Raw genomic sequence first — 15,231 nt, 5'->3', positions numbered from 1 at the left:
TGGCCAATTGTGACTTTAACTTAAAATGCCCAATTACAATACTCAAATATTTAAACCTATCTTTTATGAGAAAAGAAATATTATCAGTTTCACTACGACAGTAACTTTTTCAAGGGGAAGGCTAAAGAGGTTTATGACTTAAAGTAGCAGAGGGACAGCAAGGAAGGGAGCAGAATATACAATGATTTAAAAGAGAAAGGAACCTGAGGCACTGTACTTGAAGAAAGAAATATATATAAAAAGAAGGATCTATAAAAGACATAATTGAAGGACTCTATGAGGATTTAAGCTTGTAGCTTGCTTGGAGGAAGAAGGTCGAGCTGGAAAAGAAATAATGATACTAAAGGATATGGGAGATAAATGGTTGCAGTAAATAGTGTGTGTATTCACTTTTTTATTTTATTTTAATGCTGCTTGTTTCACGATCAAATGACTCTTGCCACCTAATTGTTTAGAAATCCTCATAGGTTTAGCAAACCTAATTTTTTTACCATATTTGTGCATCATTTCATTTCCATTATGCCCCATGTGAGGCTGTGACATGTCTGTATTATCTCAATGTAATGCAGTACAGCAAATTGTTTAAATATTATAGCCAGGGTGGTTTTCAGGAAGTGGAACTGATGCTTAGTTGTATATTAAGGAAGATCATAAACAAGACCAAGAGAATAAAAAGCTACCTTCTTATGATAAATGTTTCCTAACATCTGGGGAGATAAAAAAAGTATCAAATAGGATTTCACTTCATATCTTTAAAGATGCACAGATAGCAAAAAAGAAAATTAAAATGTTTGTACATAATTTTACATTGTGCCAAGTGCATAACTACAAATTATTGTTTTTTCTTTTATGTAGAAAGTGGTAGCCCTGAGTCCCGTATTAAAGTTATCCACTCCTTGGTTCATAAACTTCCAGAAAAGAACAAAGAAATGCTTGATATTGTTGTGAAGCACTTAGCAAAGTAAGCATCTTGTATGCTAGCTTGATATTTAATTTTTTTCTTTGCAGTTCCTGAAGGCTGATTATGTTTGGAGATGTATTTTTATATTTCATATAAACAGCAAAAACAAATGTTTGCTGTTTTCCCTGTTGTATACTGTATAACTATTTTAGTAAAATTTAATCTGGATGGATGGATACATGATTGATTGATTGTCTATCTGTCTGTCTGTCTGTCTATCTATCCTCTGCATTAACAGTGCTTAATCTGTCAGGGTGGCCATCTGTTTATCTGATATATGCCCACCCTTATGGATTAAGCACTGTTAATGTAGAGGAAAATATTAAGAAATAGCTAAGATAATAAGAGGCATTAGAGAAAGAAAAGAAACATAGCCCAAATCATTGCCATTTATACCAATATTCATTTTGTATACCGTTCCATACAGCCACCTCAATGTACATCTTTCATGCTAGTAATTTAGTTTTGTGTTCAGTCTATGTTTATTCAGCATTGGTGCCCCTTTCTTGTTTTACAACATACCATATTTTTCGGAGTATAAGACTTACTTTTTTCACCCCCAAAAGTGATAATGTCTGTGCGCCTTATACATGTTATGTATAATGAATGTTGCCGAAGCCCCGCCCACCCACCAGTCCCCACCCTTCAGCCTCTGCCTCCCAGCAATTTGCTTCATTGCAGCAAACAGCCTGGTCAGCTTCAGCACAGCCTGATTAGCATGAGCAGCTGATTGTCGGTAGGATTGGCCCCCGGCGATCAGCTGTTTCAGGCTGCAGGGATTGCCATCGCCTATTGCCGCCTCTGTGCACCCCATTTTCAACCTCCACACTTTTTGGTTTCCATGTGCCCCATTTTCTGCCCATTCCAGGTGGTGGGGATTGGAACGGGCAGAAAATGGCATCCAAGGAGGCCGAAAATGGGGCGCGCAGAGGCAGCATAGGCGATGGCAATCCCTGTAGCCTGAAACAGCTGATTGTCAGGAGGCGGATCCTACCGACAATCAGCTGCTTGAGCTAATCAGGCTATGCTGAAGCTGACCAGGCTGTTTGCTGCAAGGAGGCAAATTGCTGGGAGCCAGAGGCAGATTTTTTTTTCCTCCTCAAAAGCTAGGTGCGTCTTATACTTCGGAGCATCTTATACTCCGAAAAATACAGTATGTCTTAACTTGATTTTCAGTATTTTAATTTTTAAATCTCTGCATCTAATTATTTGATTTATGTAATAATCATTGCAAATAATTGACGAACTAACAAACAACAACAAGGTCTCCTCACAAAACAACACTGTTCTAATGAAAACACAAACATTTCCTTATATAATTATTGCCTAAAAAGCCAAGAAAAGATCACACATTTGTGTCTTAATCTCTGCTCACTGCTAAACGTTTTGCTAAGCATTTTGTTTATTCTTATACAAGCTTACATTCCACTGAGTATACTGCTCTTGCTGTACTCAGCAACAGACATTCAGCTCAATGTTCAGATATTTCCAGTACTTTCTTTGACTACATTATTTGGGTTTGGGGTTTTTTTTGTCTATACATGTCATTCAATATCTTTTTTATTTTATACAGCTTTTATTCTCTTAAGCACTTCTGTTTACCTTTTCCACACAGATTCCCTACTTTTTGCTCTGATTCTTTTTCATATAGAAACTCTTCTTCCTGCGAACAATCTACTTTTGTGGGTTTTTTTTTTAAATTTAATCTCTTTCCTTTGCTTCCATGTCCATTTTACTCAATATGTGACATTGTCAAAATGAAAATGCAGTCTGTATCACATGCATGCTTAATTAATTTTAAAGTACTTTATGATGCAGTATCAGGTATATTTGGTAACATCGTTCCAGAATTGAATCTGCTTACCCAAGCCACATATCTGGGGAGACCTGTTGAGAATATCCCTGTCTTCAAAAAGCACAAGTCTTTTCCATAATAGTAGACTACCTTTAGCCCAACACTGCATGAACTCCCTATCCTGATAAATTCGGCAAATAAATACAAATTTTGTTGTTCTATCAAACCTGTTCTCCTGTTTGTTGGATCAGTTGATGATACTGTTCATAAGCATTGCTTTGAGAATTGGATTTTGTTGAATTTTTTAAAGTTTTTGTTGTGTCCTGGTATATTGTTTAGACTATCTGGAGATTGAAGCACACCATAAATAAACCTCTTTTTTGGGTAAACCTCTCTATGAATCACCACCATTATTTCTTTATCATTGGAATTAGTACTGCTGCACCACTCAAAATCTTAGCAGGTGAATCTCAGATAAAAAAAACTCATCATTTCCACTCAACTGTGTCTTGTTGGTATGCACCAGTTTTTCTTACTGTTTCTCATTCATGCCATGTTATTTCAAATAGACTTGGAATCCACGTGCGACCATATCCAGGGAATAGCCAGTGGATTAGAAAAACAGACTGGCATCACATTGGTTATCTCTTTTCTTGTATAATATTCAATTCAGTGCCTCCTGTCATTTATTCCTCAACTATTTTCATAATCACTTCTTGCTTTCTCAGATTCTTCTCCAATTACATAATTTTGAATAGAAAAACTTTGGTAGAAAAACTTTAGTAGCTGCCCAATTAAGTCTTGCTTCCCTTTTTGAACTTAACCGTATAATATTTGCTGTACTTCATCCATTTTACTTCCTTTACCTATTGTTTCTCTTTTTCTCTTCCTGAAGATTTCTCAGTTGGGCCACTTTCACTCCAGAGAGGAAGGAATAGGAATTTTCCCAGCCACACCAAAAGCATGAGAAAAGTTTTTTCATTTTTCCAAAAAAATTACCAGCAATGGATACGTTTCTCTTTCCATTTTACTTTTTAATTGAGGTTTATTTTCAAGTTTATCTTTAATCTTTATTTCAAGTTCCTTATTATTTGCTACTCTTAAATTCCAAGTCAGTGTCTTCCATATGCCATGGTTGTCTCTTATCATGGGCCATAGAAATTGTTTTCCATAACTCATTATGACTCTAGTCAGATACATAGTTCTTGTATGAAAACAGTAATTGGGAAAGGAATTTCTCTTGTGCAGTTATCTGGATATCATATCACCATGGTGCTTAGCCATGGCAATTTGAGCTGTCCTTGGCTAATATCGCTGCAGGTTGTTATTCAGGGATCTCACTTAACTTCCATCTTCCTGCCCTACTGACCTTATTTGGAAGCTGGCAGGTAAGATCACAAATCATAATTACATAACTCCAGGTTCACTGTGATGGCCAGAACTTCAAGAACTGGTCATGAATTCCAGTTGTTCAGCACTGTTGTAAGTTTGAACAATCGCTAAACCCGTGGTCATTAAGGCTGACCTATATTCTCAACTTAATTGCACGTGTGTTCCATACAGCATTCCCTGATACATATAAAGGCAGTACCTTTTTTTTTTTTTTGACAACATTATGACTGATAAGCCACAGGGCAACCAGACTCTAAACATGTTGTTTACAATATACAATGTTGCTCCTATTTCTGATCTGGAGACTAATTTGCAAGCTAAATACTATTGCCTACCTACATTTTACATGGTGCTGCATGCAATATAAGAATACACAAATCAGGATGTAATCTGTTATCTCAGTATTGCTTTTAATTAAAGTAAAAATGTTTTTACCTCAGAATGATATAAAATAATTGCTAGTATTTAGTAACAACTTTTTTTTGAGTGGGATAAAAAAAATTGTTTTTGTTTTGTTAGTATTTTTTAATAATAGTTTGAAATTTTAGGTACTTCATATATCAAATGAGGTTTATTGTTTTAAGAAGAGAGAAGAAATCCACAAATCTATCCTGAATGGTTGCAAAAGTTCAATGGTTGAAGGAAATGTAATTTTATTTTTTCACTTTGAAGTAAACATCTTCACAATGCTGGCTGTTTTTTGTTTCTTTCTGTTTTTGAAAAGTGTTTCCGATCATGCTAAGAAAAATCTTATGACTGTGGCAAATTTAGGAGTTGTATTTGGACCAACATTAATGAGGCCACAGGAAGAAACAGTGGCTGGTCTTATGGATCTGAAATTTCAGAACATTGTGGTGGAGATCCTAATTGAAAACCATGAAAAGGTAAGTATGGAAAGTGGAAAAGAGATCTGATATAAAATTCCTGTGAGATAATTTATGATTTTCTCAACTTCCATACTTCCATAACATAGGAAGCAGAATCATCTTAATTTTAGTAATTTTCAGGATTTATAAGGAGGAAGTGACATTTTCAGCCTGCGTAAGAATTATGAAATTCACTTCGACCTTTAAATCTTCCCCATTCATTTCCCTGTGAAAAACACTGCAGTGGTTATTTTTAAAATTCCACTCTCTTGGGAGCATAAAAAAGGATGCTGATGGTTCTTATTTCTTACTGTAGCTAGATTGGCAGAATCTTTACATTCTCTTTTGTAGAAAAATGGAAAATGTGTATGGAAAGGGAAGGAGATGGACTATACTATCAGTGTCTAATAAAGAGGATGGCTGCTTGATTACGTGAACTTTTTTCTGCATTGCTTCCTTGTGGGATGTACAGGTGAAACTCGAAAAATTAGAATATCATGCAAAAGTTCATTTATTTCAGTAATGCAACTTAAAAGGTGAACCTAATATATGAGATAGACTCATTACATGCAAAGCAAAATAGTTTGTCATAATTGAGATGATTATGGCTTACAGCTCATGAAAACCCCAAATCCACAATGTCAGAAAATTAGAATATTACGTGCAGTCAATAAAACAAGGATTGTACATAGAACAATATCGGACCTCTGAAAAGTATAAGCATGCATATGTACTCAGTACTTGGTTTGGGCCCCTTTTGCAGCAATTACTGCCTCAATACGGCGTGGCATGGAAGCTATCAGCCTGTGGCACTACTGAAGTGTTATGGAAGACCAGGATGCTTCAGTAGTGGCCTTCAGCTCTTCTGCATTGTTCGGTCTCATGTCTCTCATCTTTCTCTTGGCAATGCCCCATAGATTCTCTATGGGGTTCAGGTCAGGTGAGTTTGCTGGCCAATCAAGCACAGTAATCCCACGGTCATTGAATCAGGTTTTGGTGCTTTTGGCAGTGTGGGCAGGTGCCAAGTTCTGCTGGAAAATGAAGTCAGCATTCCCATAAACCTCGCCTGTGGAAGGATCTCCTGGTAGATGGCTGCGTTGACCCTGGACTTAATGAAGCACAGTGGACCAACACCACCAGATGACATGGCTCCCCAAATCAACACAGACTGTGGAAACTTAACACTGGACTTCTAGCATCTTGCAGTGTGTCCCTCTCCATTCTTCCTCCAGACTCTGGGTCCTTGGTTTCCAAATGAGATGCAAAAGTTGCTCTCATCAGAAAAGAGGACCACTGAGCAACCAGACCAGTTCTATTTTTCTTTAGCCGAAGTAAGATGCTTCTGACATTGTTTGTTGTTCAGGAACGGCTTGACAAAGAGGAATACGACATTTGAAGCCCATGTCCAGGATCCGTCTGTGTGTGGTGGCTCTTGATGCACTGACTCCAGCCTCAGTCCACTCCTTGTGAAAGTCCCCAACCCTTTTGAATGGCCTTTTCCTGACAATCCTCTCCAGGTTGCGGTCATCCCTGCTGCTTGTGCACCTTTTTCTTCCCCGCTTTTCCCTTCCACATAACTTTCTGTTCATGTGCTTTGATGCAGCACTTTGGGAACATCCAACTTCGTCTGCAATTCCCTTTTGAGGCTTTCCCTCCTTATGGAAGGGTGTCAGTGATGGTTTTCTGCACAACTGTCAGGTCAGCGGTCTTTCCCATGATTGTGATTCCTACAGAACCAGACTGAGAGACCATTTAAAGTCTCAGGAACCCTTTGCAGGTATTATGGCTTAATTAGATGATTAGAGTGGGACACTTTGAGCCTAGAATATTGCACCTTTTCACAATATTCTAATTTTCTGAGATTGTGGATTTGCGGTTTTCATGAGCTGTAAGCCATAATCATCTCAATTATGACAAATCACGGCTTGAACTATCTTGCTTTGCATGTAATGAGTCTATCTCATATATCAGTTTCACCTTTTAAGTTGCATTACTGAAATAAATGAACTTTTGCACAATATTCTAATTTTTCGGGTTTCACCTGTACATTACTTCCCAATTGTTTTGTTAATAAGTTTATTAATAAAATTTCTAGTCTGCAGTTAAAGCAGTTATACTAGCCTGATACATATAAACATTTTGGGAAAAGAATATATTTTGTCCCATTAATTTTCTGAAATGTTTAAAATAATATGGTTAAGTGCCTAATGACTACCCTATTCTCAAATCTGTAAATCTTTTTTTTCCTGTTTGACTTTATAATAGAACATATTTTTATCAGTCTGCGACTTCCTAGTATCTATGCCATTTATTTCTTCAGCTTATCTGCAGATAGTACCTATTAGAATTTTTCAAATATTTAGAGTTCTCTATTTTACTATTTTTTTCAAGGATGTATTTCAGTATTTAACTGCAACCTTTAAAAAGAAAGCTCTCCATTTGTATGCTCTATTTTTGTTTCATATATGAGAATTATGGCGTTAGGAGAAGTAGTGATTCTTTTCAAAGTTACCATCCCTCCAGTGCTACTTAATGGAAGAGTTTTCCTTGGAATGTTGATGCCACATAAAAATATTAAAATGCATAATCTGAATTAATGAGGTGAATGGAATGGAGAAACTAATTCATTTTGAACCCATCCCATCCTAGGATTTCTACTGAACCATTTTGGTCAGCCATTACCAGTTCCCAGTGTATGGTGGGAATAAGAGCATAATTTACCAGCTCACTCACTCCCCTCTTATCTTTTTAGTTATTTCACTTTTTTCTATCCCCTTAGCCACTGCTATTGCTCCTATGTGGAATATCACACCAGCCTGTCTCTTCCTGATCACAGTAGCCCCTTCTTTCCCCCTTTTTTTGCTACCAATATCTTCAGCTGTCTCCCCATCCCTAGCTAAGTTTTTCTGCCTGCAGCAAAACAGGGCGGGGGGGCACATAGAATCAGATAATGTCCATTGATTATTTAGGTTACTTGTGAAAAAAGAATACTATTTTGCACATGTTGAAACACTTGAAACATATTTAGATCTCAGCATGGATCATTCAAAACCAGCTGTTGTGCATAGAATATAGAAGATATTCCTACTCTGAATTTATATGGTAGAACAATCTACCAACTCTACCCTGATTAAATAGATTATAGCAGGAATGTCAAACTGGATTTCTTCGAGGCCGGATCAGCATTTCCGTTCTCTGCAGGCCGGTGACCAGGGACAAGGACGGCAGGGGGGCACGGATGCCTCTTGCAGCACCTACTGGCCAAAATGGGGAGCCAGGGGTTCACGCATGGGCCCCTTATGTCTCATTTTCCCCCCATGGTCTCCTCCAGCATTCTGCCGGCTGAAAACAGACTGTGTGACCAGTTTTCAGCCCATTTTTAACCCGTTTTGGGGGCTGTTTTGGGCCCATTTTTCAGTTTGTTTTGGGCCCACCTTTCAGCCCGGTTTTAGCCTGCAGAGTGCTGCAGGAGGCTATGGAGGGTGAAAACAAGGCATGGGGGGCTACACGTAGGCCATTTTAGCCACCAGAGGCACCATGGGCTGGTCCTTTGATAGTTCCAGGCCAGCCTCGCGGGCCGGATTTAAGCATCCTGTGGGCCGGATCCAGACAGCGGGCCTTGAGTTTGACATGCCTGGAATACAGGGTAGTAACTGAAAAAAAAAAAGTCTCAACGAAACTAAGGTGGATATAGTTAAGATTTGGTGCAGTAGACACATGGCAATTCAACGTTTGGCATATGTGAAAATAAAAAGTTGAAGACTTGTTTTCAAAATAAGTTGTCTTGTTGCAAAGTTGTCTCCGAATGCAAAACAATAGTTAGCTCCTGTGATATTCATTGATTCATAGTATATCAAATATTAACTGAATCTTGATAGATTCATCTAGACATGATACGAATAATTCAGTCACAAATTGATAATATTCATGAATCACTGATTTGGACAATGGTAAATCATCATTCATTTGCCCATAAGAGTTGTAACATTTCAGCAAAGGCTTAATAAACAAATGTTTCCAAGTGCCTTCATTGGTTCCTTCATTTCCACATTTTTAATTTAAAGATTGAAAATGTTTAATTGATTTAAGTTTTTATATTACTTTATAACTTTCATGTTTAAGGTTGCAGTCTCAATTTTTTAAATCTTTTCTAAAAAATAAAGATGCATATGAAAAAGAATGAAAACATATGGGTTTACTTCTATAGCCATACCATTATACTCCATCAAGGTTCTTAGAAGTATAACTTACATGTATTAATGTCTTTAAATCATTTTATGTTTCTACTGTTGCTTCTGCACTTGCCAGAAAGTGTCAGCTTGTTCAGTTGACTCCTCTCTCCCACACACACAGTCCTGCTGCTTTCCAGACTGGCAAAAAGCTTGCTTTCAGTACAGTGGAAATTCTACTAGATTCCTTATAGTCAGACTGGCAGACAGATGTCTGTGGAAGCATCACATCAAGAGAGGCTTAGAATGTTTCACTTGTATCAATTTATTTTTATTTCCTACGTACATGTAATAACAGAGAGGTGGCAGTATAAGCAAATGTATTTTCCACTGGTCTTATTTTATTATAGTAAAGAAATTCTCCTTTTTCTTGGCAATCTAAAACAAATCTGCCTTCCTTCCTTCCTTCGACATAAAATTAGTTAATGATAATATGTATAACTGACCATTTTTATTATTGTAAATATTACATGCATTATAGTACTAATCTTTAATGCTGCCTTAAATTCTCCATATCCCAACACCCAATATTGAGATTCAAAGTTGTGATTTAATCTAATGAGATTATCTATAATTGTTATGGCTGCCATGATGGATGGGGAATGGTTTTCCATGTGGGTTTTTATTTTATGATGTAAGCCGTCCAGAGTCACCTATTTGTGAGTTGGAATGCTGTATAAACTTAATAAATATGTACACATGCATACATGCATGCATGCATGCATACATGTGAGAATAGTTCATCACAGAGTTATGTTTTTAATTCCAATGCCATATTATTTTTGGAGAATCACAATAATGTATTTGTGATTAAGAGTTATAGTATGGGATATCACACTGATGTGCATACCACAGTTTATACATATTTATATATCAGTAACTTGTCAAGCAAACATTTTGCTCTAAGAAGCGTTAATGTGGCTTTATGAAAATGAATGCGTATGTTATATTCTGTTAAATATGCTGCTTTTTTCTTCAAATGTAAGATTTTTAATATTGTATTAATAATACACAACGTTCAGTATAAAAAGTGAAGTTGATTCAAAAATGTTTGTTGTTTCAATGCTAATTGATGTTGATTTTTCCTGAGTTTGCACATAGTCCATGTACTCTGCATTTTGGATGATACTAGTACTTTAAAAAAAATAATATTTAAGCCAAGTAGAATACATGAAACCAGAACTGGGGGTGGGGAAAGGCAAAGGGAAGAAAAAAAGAAGGGAAAATGATAAATTATTTCATTTAGTAGAATATTTCTATTTCTGTTATATATGGCAATAATTATATATTCCTTTTGTCCAACTCTTTTTGTGAAAATCACACCAAGCAGATTTTCCATATGCTTTTTATATTGGACAGAGTTTTTTTATAAAATAAAGACCATACTGTAAAGCATGATTTTTATATCTTCATCATGTGGTTTAAATAAAATGTGTTATAGTAGAATGCAGAGTCAAACTTAAAAGCTAAAAGCCCAGTTAAGTAGCTTTAGAATGGTTCATCTGTTAAACCAATAATCGCTTTTATAAAAGAGCTTTATGTCATCCATATATTTTAGCAGATTCATTTACATATTCTTAAAATAACTATGTGCAAAATAGTGTTCTTTTTTCCACAATTAAGGTAACCTAAGAACAGAAAATTTTGCTCAGTAACTCTGAATAATACTTACCTATTTTCTTAAAATCTTATTTAATAAAATGTATTTATGGTATAAATTCTACTTGTATGTTAGTTTCTCCCCAGATATGCCCTGAAAGACATTTGTAACATAAATATCAATCATTAAATATAATACAAGTTAGACAATTTTAATAAAAGGTTGACCTAAAGAAACAGCATTTCTAATACACTGTTCCTTATTAAATATTTTTATTATGTTCTAATATATTTACTATTGAAGACAACGATGTGGTTATTCCTTTCTTTATTAAAAAAAATCAGACCAGTGAAATTTCATAATGTAAAAAGCACTCAAAATAAACTCGGATGAAAAATTTAGAAAAATTTAGAAGGTATTTAAATTAATTTGATATTGGCCTGTGCTAGAATATCAGTGACCATTTTTTCCTTCCCAAACATGGTTTTGTTCCTTTTGCTCAGATTACATTTATTGTAAATCATGAATTTGAACTGATCGTTTACGAAATGAATTGCATCAGTTAATAGAATGGTTTTTTCCCTACAGTAATTCTCAACAATATGTACCAAGTCAAATCCCTCATGTTCCCTTATCCCTTCGAACATTTGATAATTAATGGATTATTTTATTTTGAATTGACTTGATTTGCTATGAAAAAAGAGCTGTAGGAACAGCAAAATACTCTAAAGAAAAGAATGAATATCAATAGCTGAAAGAGGCCGATGACTAAATACACTGCAACACAAAAAGTCCTGGCCTCTTTTCCAGTTGGCTGTTAAATTAGTAGTCAGCCAACAGGGTCAGTAGGAGTGAAAAGCTTTGTGGCTTTCTCTTCTGTTCCAACAACTCTTCTCAAGATGTTTGAAATGGAGTGGTCTAAGTTTCACATCCTTGCTCAGCAGTCCTGTGGTCTCTGAGTATTGCACTTAGGAGGAATTGTGTACAGCTAAGGAAGAATTTTCAGTAGGACATCTACCCCGGCATATGTTGCTGGATGCAGTTCTTAACATTGCAATAACAGTGACGTTGGGACTGTCTGCGCTCTTCGAAACAACGCTAACAAATGTTCTTATTTTATTGGTCTATCTTCATTTCTTTAGTTTGGCTGTGTATTTTTCTGTAGTTGAAAAGAAGGCTGTCTTCTGACATTACACGCCATTTCAGTAACAATTCTTCCTACTAATTAGTATAGCACAGTGGTTGCCAACCGGTGGGCCGTAGTCCACTGGTGAGCCATGAGAAAATTTTGGTGGGGCACAGAGAAATCTCAACCCCAGAGCACCCCCCCAAAGCAGTTAATCCAGGCTGCGCAGAAACACAAGGCTGCACCTCCACATGGCCCACAGGAACCCTCCCCACCCACTCATTCCTTACCCGGTAAACTTGCCTGCTAAATTGCTATTTTTCTTTTTTCCGACCATCATCTGTTCTGCTGTGCGGGAGATTTAGATTAGCTAGGAAGCAGAAAATGGTTGGATTTCTTGCTTTCTAGCTAGTCTTTAGATCTTTGGCTCAGCACAGCCGAACCTCCCTTAGGACTGAAGGTTTGCTTGCAGGCAAATTCAGTGGAGACTCACGGCAAGCAAATTTGAGAGCCTGAGCTAGCTGATGGCAAATAGTTAGACCACTGAATGATTCTGTGAGCAACTCAATCTGCCTGCTTTGCCTGATTTTGGATAAAAGTTGCTCTTTTTTTAAATAATTTCAATATTCACATGCATGGTGTGTTGTGAGTTAATTTTGTGAGTTTGCTTGCAAGCAAATTTTATGTGACAGACTGAGCTAGCCAATGGCAGATAGATAGATCTCTGAATGAATCTGTGATTCTGCGAGCAACTCAATCTGCCTGCTTTGCCTGATTTTGGGTAAAAGTTGCTCTTTTTTATTAAAAATTCAATATTTATATAAATATAATATTTACATACAAGCCATTCCCAGCCAATCACATGACCACCAAGCCACACCAAGCCACACCCAGAAATCAGACCACACCCACAGAACTGGTTAGTGGTCCCTGGGATCTAAAATTATGAGTTTGGTGGTCCCTGAGGTCCAAAAGATTGGAGACCCCTGGTATAGCATGTTTCCCATTTTTTCCAAAGTCCACATATTACAGAAGTAAGTTGCCTTCCAAGTATGAACATTGTCTAATATGCCCGAAAGACATCCATGGCACTGAAAATGGATCTCATTGCCTAGCAGTGTGCCTCTGTCACAGAAACTGAGTCAACAAAAAAGTTGCTCAGTTCTAGATAATTAGAATTCAGTTTGTTGAACTGTTTTACCTTTTCTGTTGATTTAATAGACAAAGGATGCAATTAAAATAAACACATATTTCCCCCCATTTTTATCTGTTTAGTGATTTAAAATTCTTGAAAAAGCTGCGGTTAACAACTGGGTGCGGATGTTGCTCAAAAGTATAATTTACATTTCCAGGAAAAGTAGGTTTTTCATGTTGAAAAAAACTCCTTGTTATTAAAAACCTTTATATTCTCAACAATAATAAGGAATAGCAAGAGTTTAATTTTTCTCTTAATGTTGTTTGGGTCTTAGACATCATGCAGTGGTCTCAGTTAAAATATAAGAATAGGACTACTCTTGAGAATAGTCAAATCAAGAATTGTCAAATGTTCTATACGATTATTGGATATTTCAAATTCCTTTTGCACTTTTGATTATTTCCTGGTGTTGATGCTAGAGGACAGATAGGAATTTCTATCTGAGACTATAAGAAGAAAAAGGATGCTTTGGGCTTTATTAGGGTGAGTCCCCTAGTCCTTAAAGTTTAGTTTCCATACATCTTAGCACTTCCATAGAGAGGTATTTTCTCTATAAAAAAGTGATAGTGTTACAATTTGCTTCAGCTATGACTACTGCGATTGCTGCTCAGATTGTTTCAAGGCAAACCTGGTGTGTTTATTTTTATCTTCAATGTTTTAAAGTCAGATATTGTATGATATTGCTATGATGCTCTTGGGAACTATGACATGGACCTTGAGAATAGCTAGTCTTGTACTTTTCTTCCACTTAACAACACAGTAGTTCCTCTGAACTATTCTTAGAACAGTTATTTTGGACTTACAAAATAATGTCACCGCTTTGCAATTCTTTCAATATCTATCTATCTATCTATCTATTTATCTATCTATCTATCTATCTATCTATCTATCTATCTAGTATTAATTTTTTGCAACTTTAAAAAAGGTTATAGTTAAATATAAATGTTTTTTGTCATTCTATTTCCTATTCTTACAACAGTGTAATACAGTTTTCAAATCTATGCGTATTATTATTTATGGAGATTCTCAGTCATCCAGGTCATGGTTGTCCTAAAGGTGCTTTTTTAAAAAGTAACTGGACTTGTTTCCTTTGAAGACGTTTCGCTTTTGTCCTTGTTCTAAGAAGAATTAATCTAGCTTTATGAATATGAATGCATAAGAAGCAAAATGTCTTCAAAGAAAAATAAGAAAGTCCAATTGCCTTTTGAAAAAGTACCTTTGAGATATTTATTATTAGTTTACTCATTTTGATTCCTTTTGATGGTAACCATATGACCACCATAAACTTAGAAGAGCACAATGCACTTTACATGAGGCTTAGTGGACAACCAGTTAAATATGAGCCAGCAGTGTGCAGCAGCCGTCAAAAAAGCTAATGCAATCCTAAGTTGTATTAACAGAGGAATACAGTCAAGATCAAGGGAAGTAGTAATACCACTCTATAAAGCCTTAGTAAGACCACACCTAGAGTACTGCATCCAGTTTTGTTCACCGCATTATAAAAAAGATGTTGAGACTCTAGAAAAAGTACAGAGAAAAGCAACCAGGATGATTAGGGGACTGGAGGCTAAAACATACAACGAACGGTTGCAGGAACTGGGCTTGGCTATCTAGTAAAGAGAAGGACCAGGGGAGACATGATAGCGGTCTTCCAATATTTGACGGGCTTCCACAGGGAGGAAGGGGTCAAGCTATTTTCTAAAGCTCCTGTAGGCCAGACAAGGAATAATGGATGGAAATTGAACAAGGAGGGATTTAACCTGGAAACAAGGAGAAACTTTCTGACAGAACAATCAACCAATGGAACAGCTTGCCCTCGGAAGTTGTGAGAGCGCCATCCCTTGAGACTTTCAAGAAGAGATTGGACTGCCATCTGTCAAAAATGGTGTAGGGTCTCCCGCTTGGGCGATGGGTTGGACTAGATGACCTACAAGGTCCCTTCCAACTCTGAGTATCTGTATCTGAGGCTACCTTTGAAGGCCATCCTAAAACTGCTGTTGTTGTAGACATCAGAAACCCACTTACTGGCAAATGAAAACTTTCATAATGATAGAACATATGTGCTAT

General features: G+C 36.5%; 1 protein-coding gene across 1 annotated transcript in view; it reads left to right on the top strand.

The window, feature by feature from the left end:
• The window catches only part of ARHGAP10 (Rho GTPase activating protein 10), a 119,798-nt gene that overhangs the window by 71,326 nt on the left and 33,241 nt on the right, over positions 1–15,231 (top strand). The window contains exons 17-18 of the mRNA XM_026698128.2: positions 856–961; positions 4,873–5,032. Coding sequence (XP_026553913.1) covers positions 856–961; positions 4,873–5,032 — 266 coding nt within the window. The remainder of the gene's footprint in view (positions 1–855; positions 962–4,872; positions 5,033–15,231) is intronic.

Source organism: Pseudonaja textilis, chromosome 6, assembly GCF_049901715.1.
Source record: "Pseudonaja textilis isolate UNSWEBS1 chromosome 6, rPseTex1.2, whole genome shotgun sequence".
NCBI classification, from domain to species: Eukaryota; Metazoa; Chordata; class Lepidosauria; order Squamata; family Elapidae; genus Pseudonaja; species Pseudonaja textilis.
This window is presented reverse-complemented; position numbering and strand designations above follow the sequence as displayed.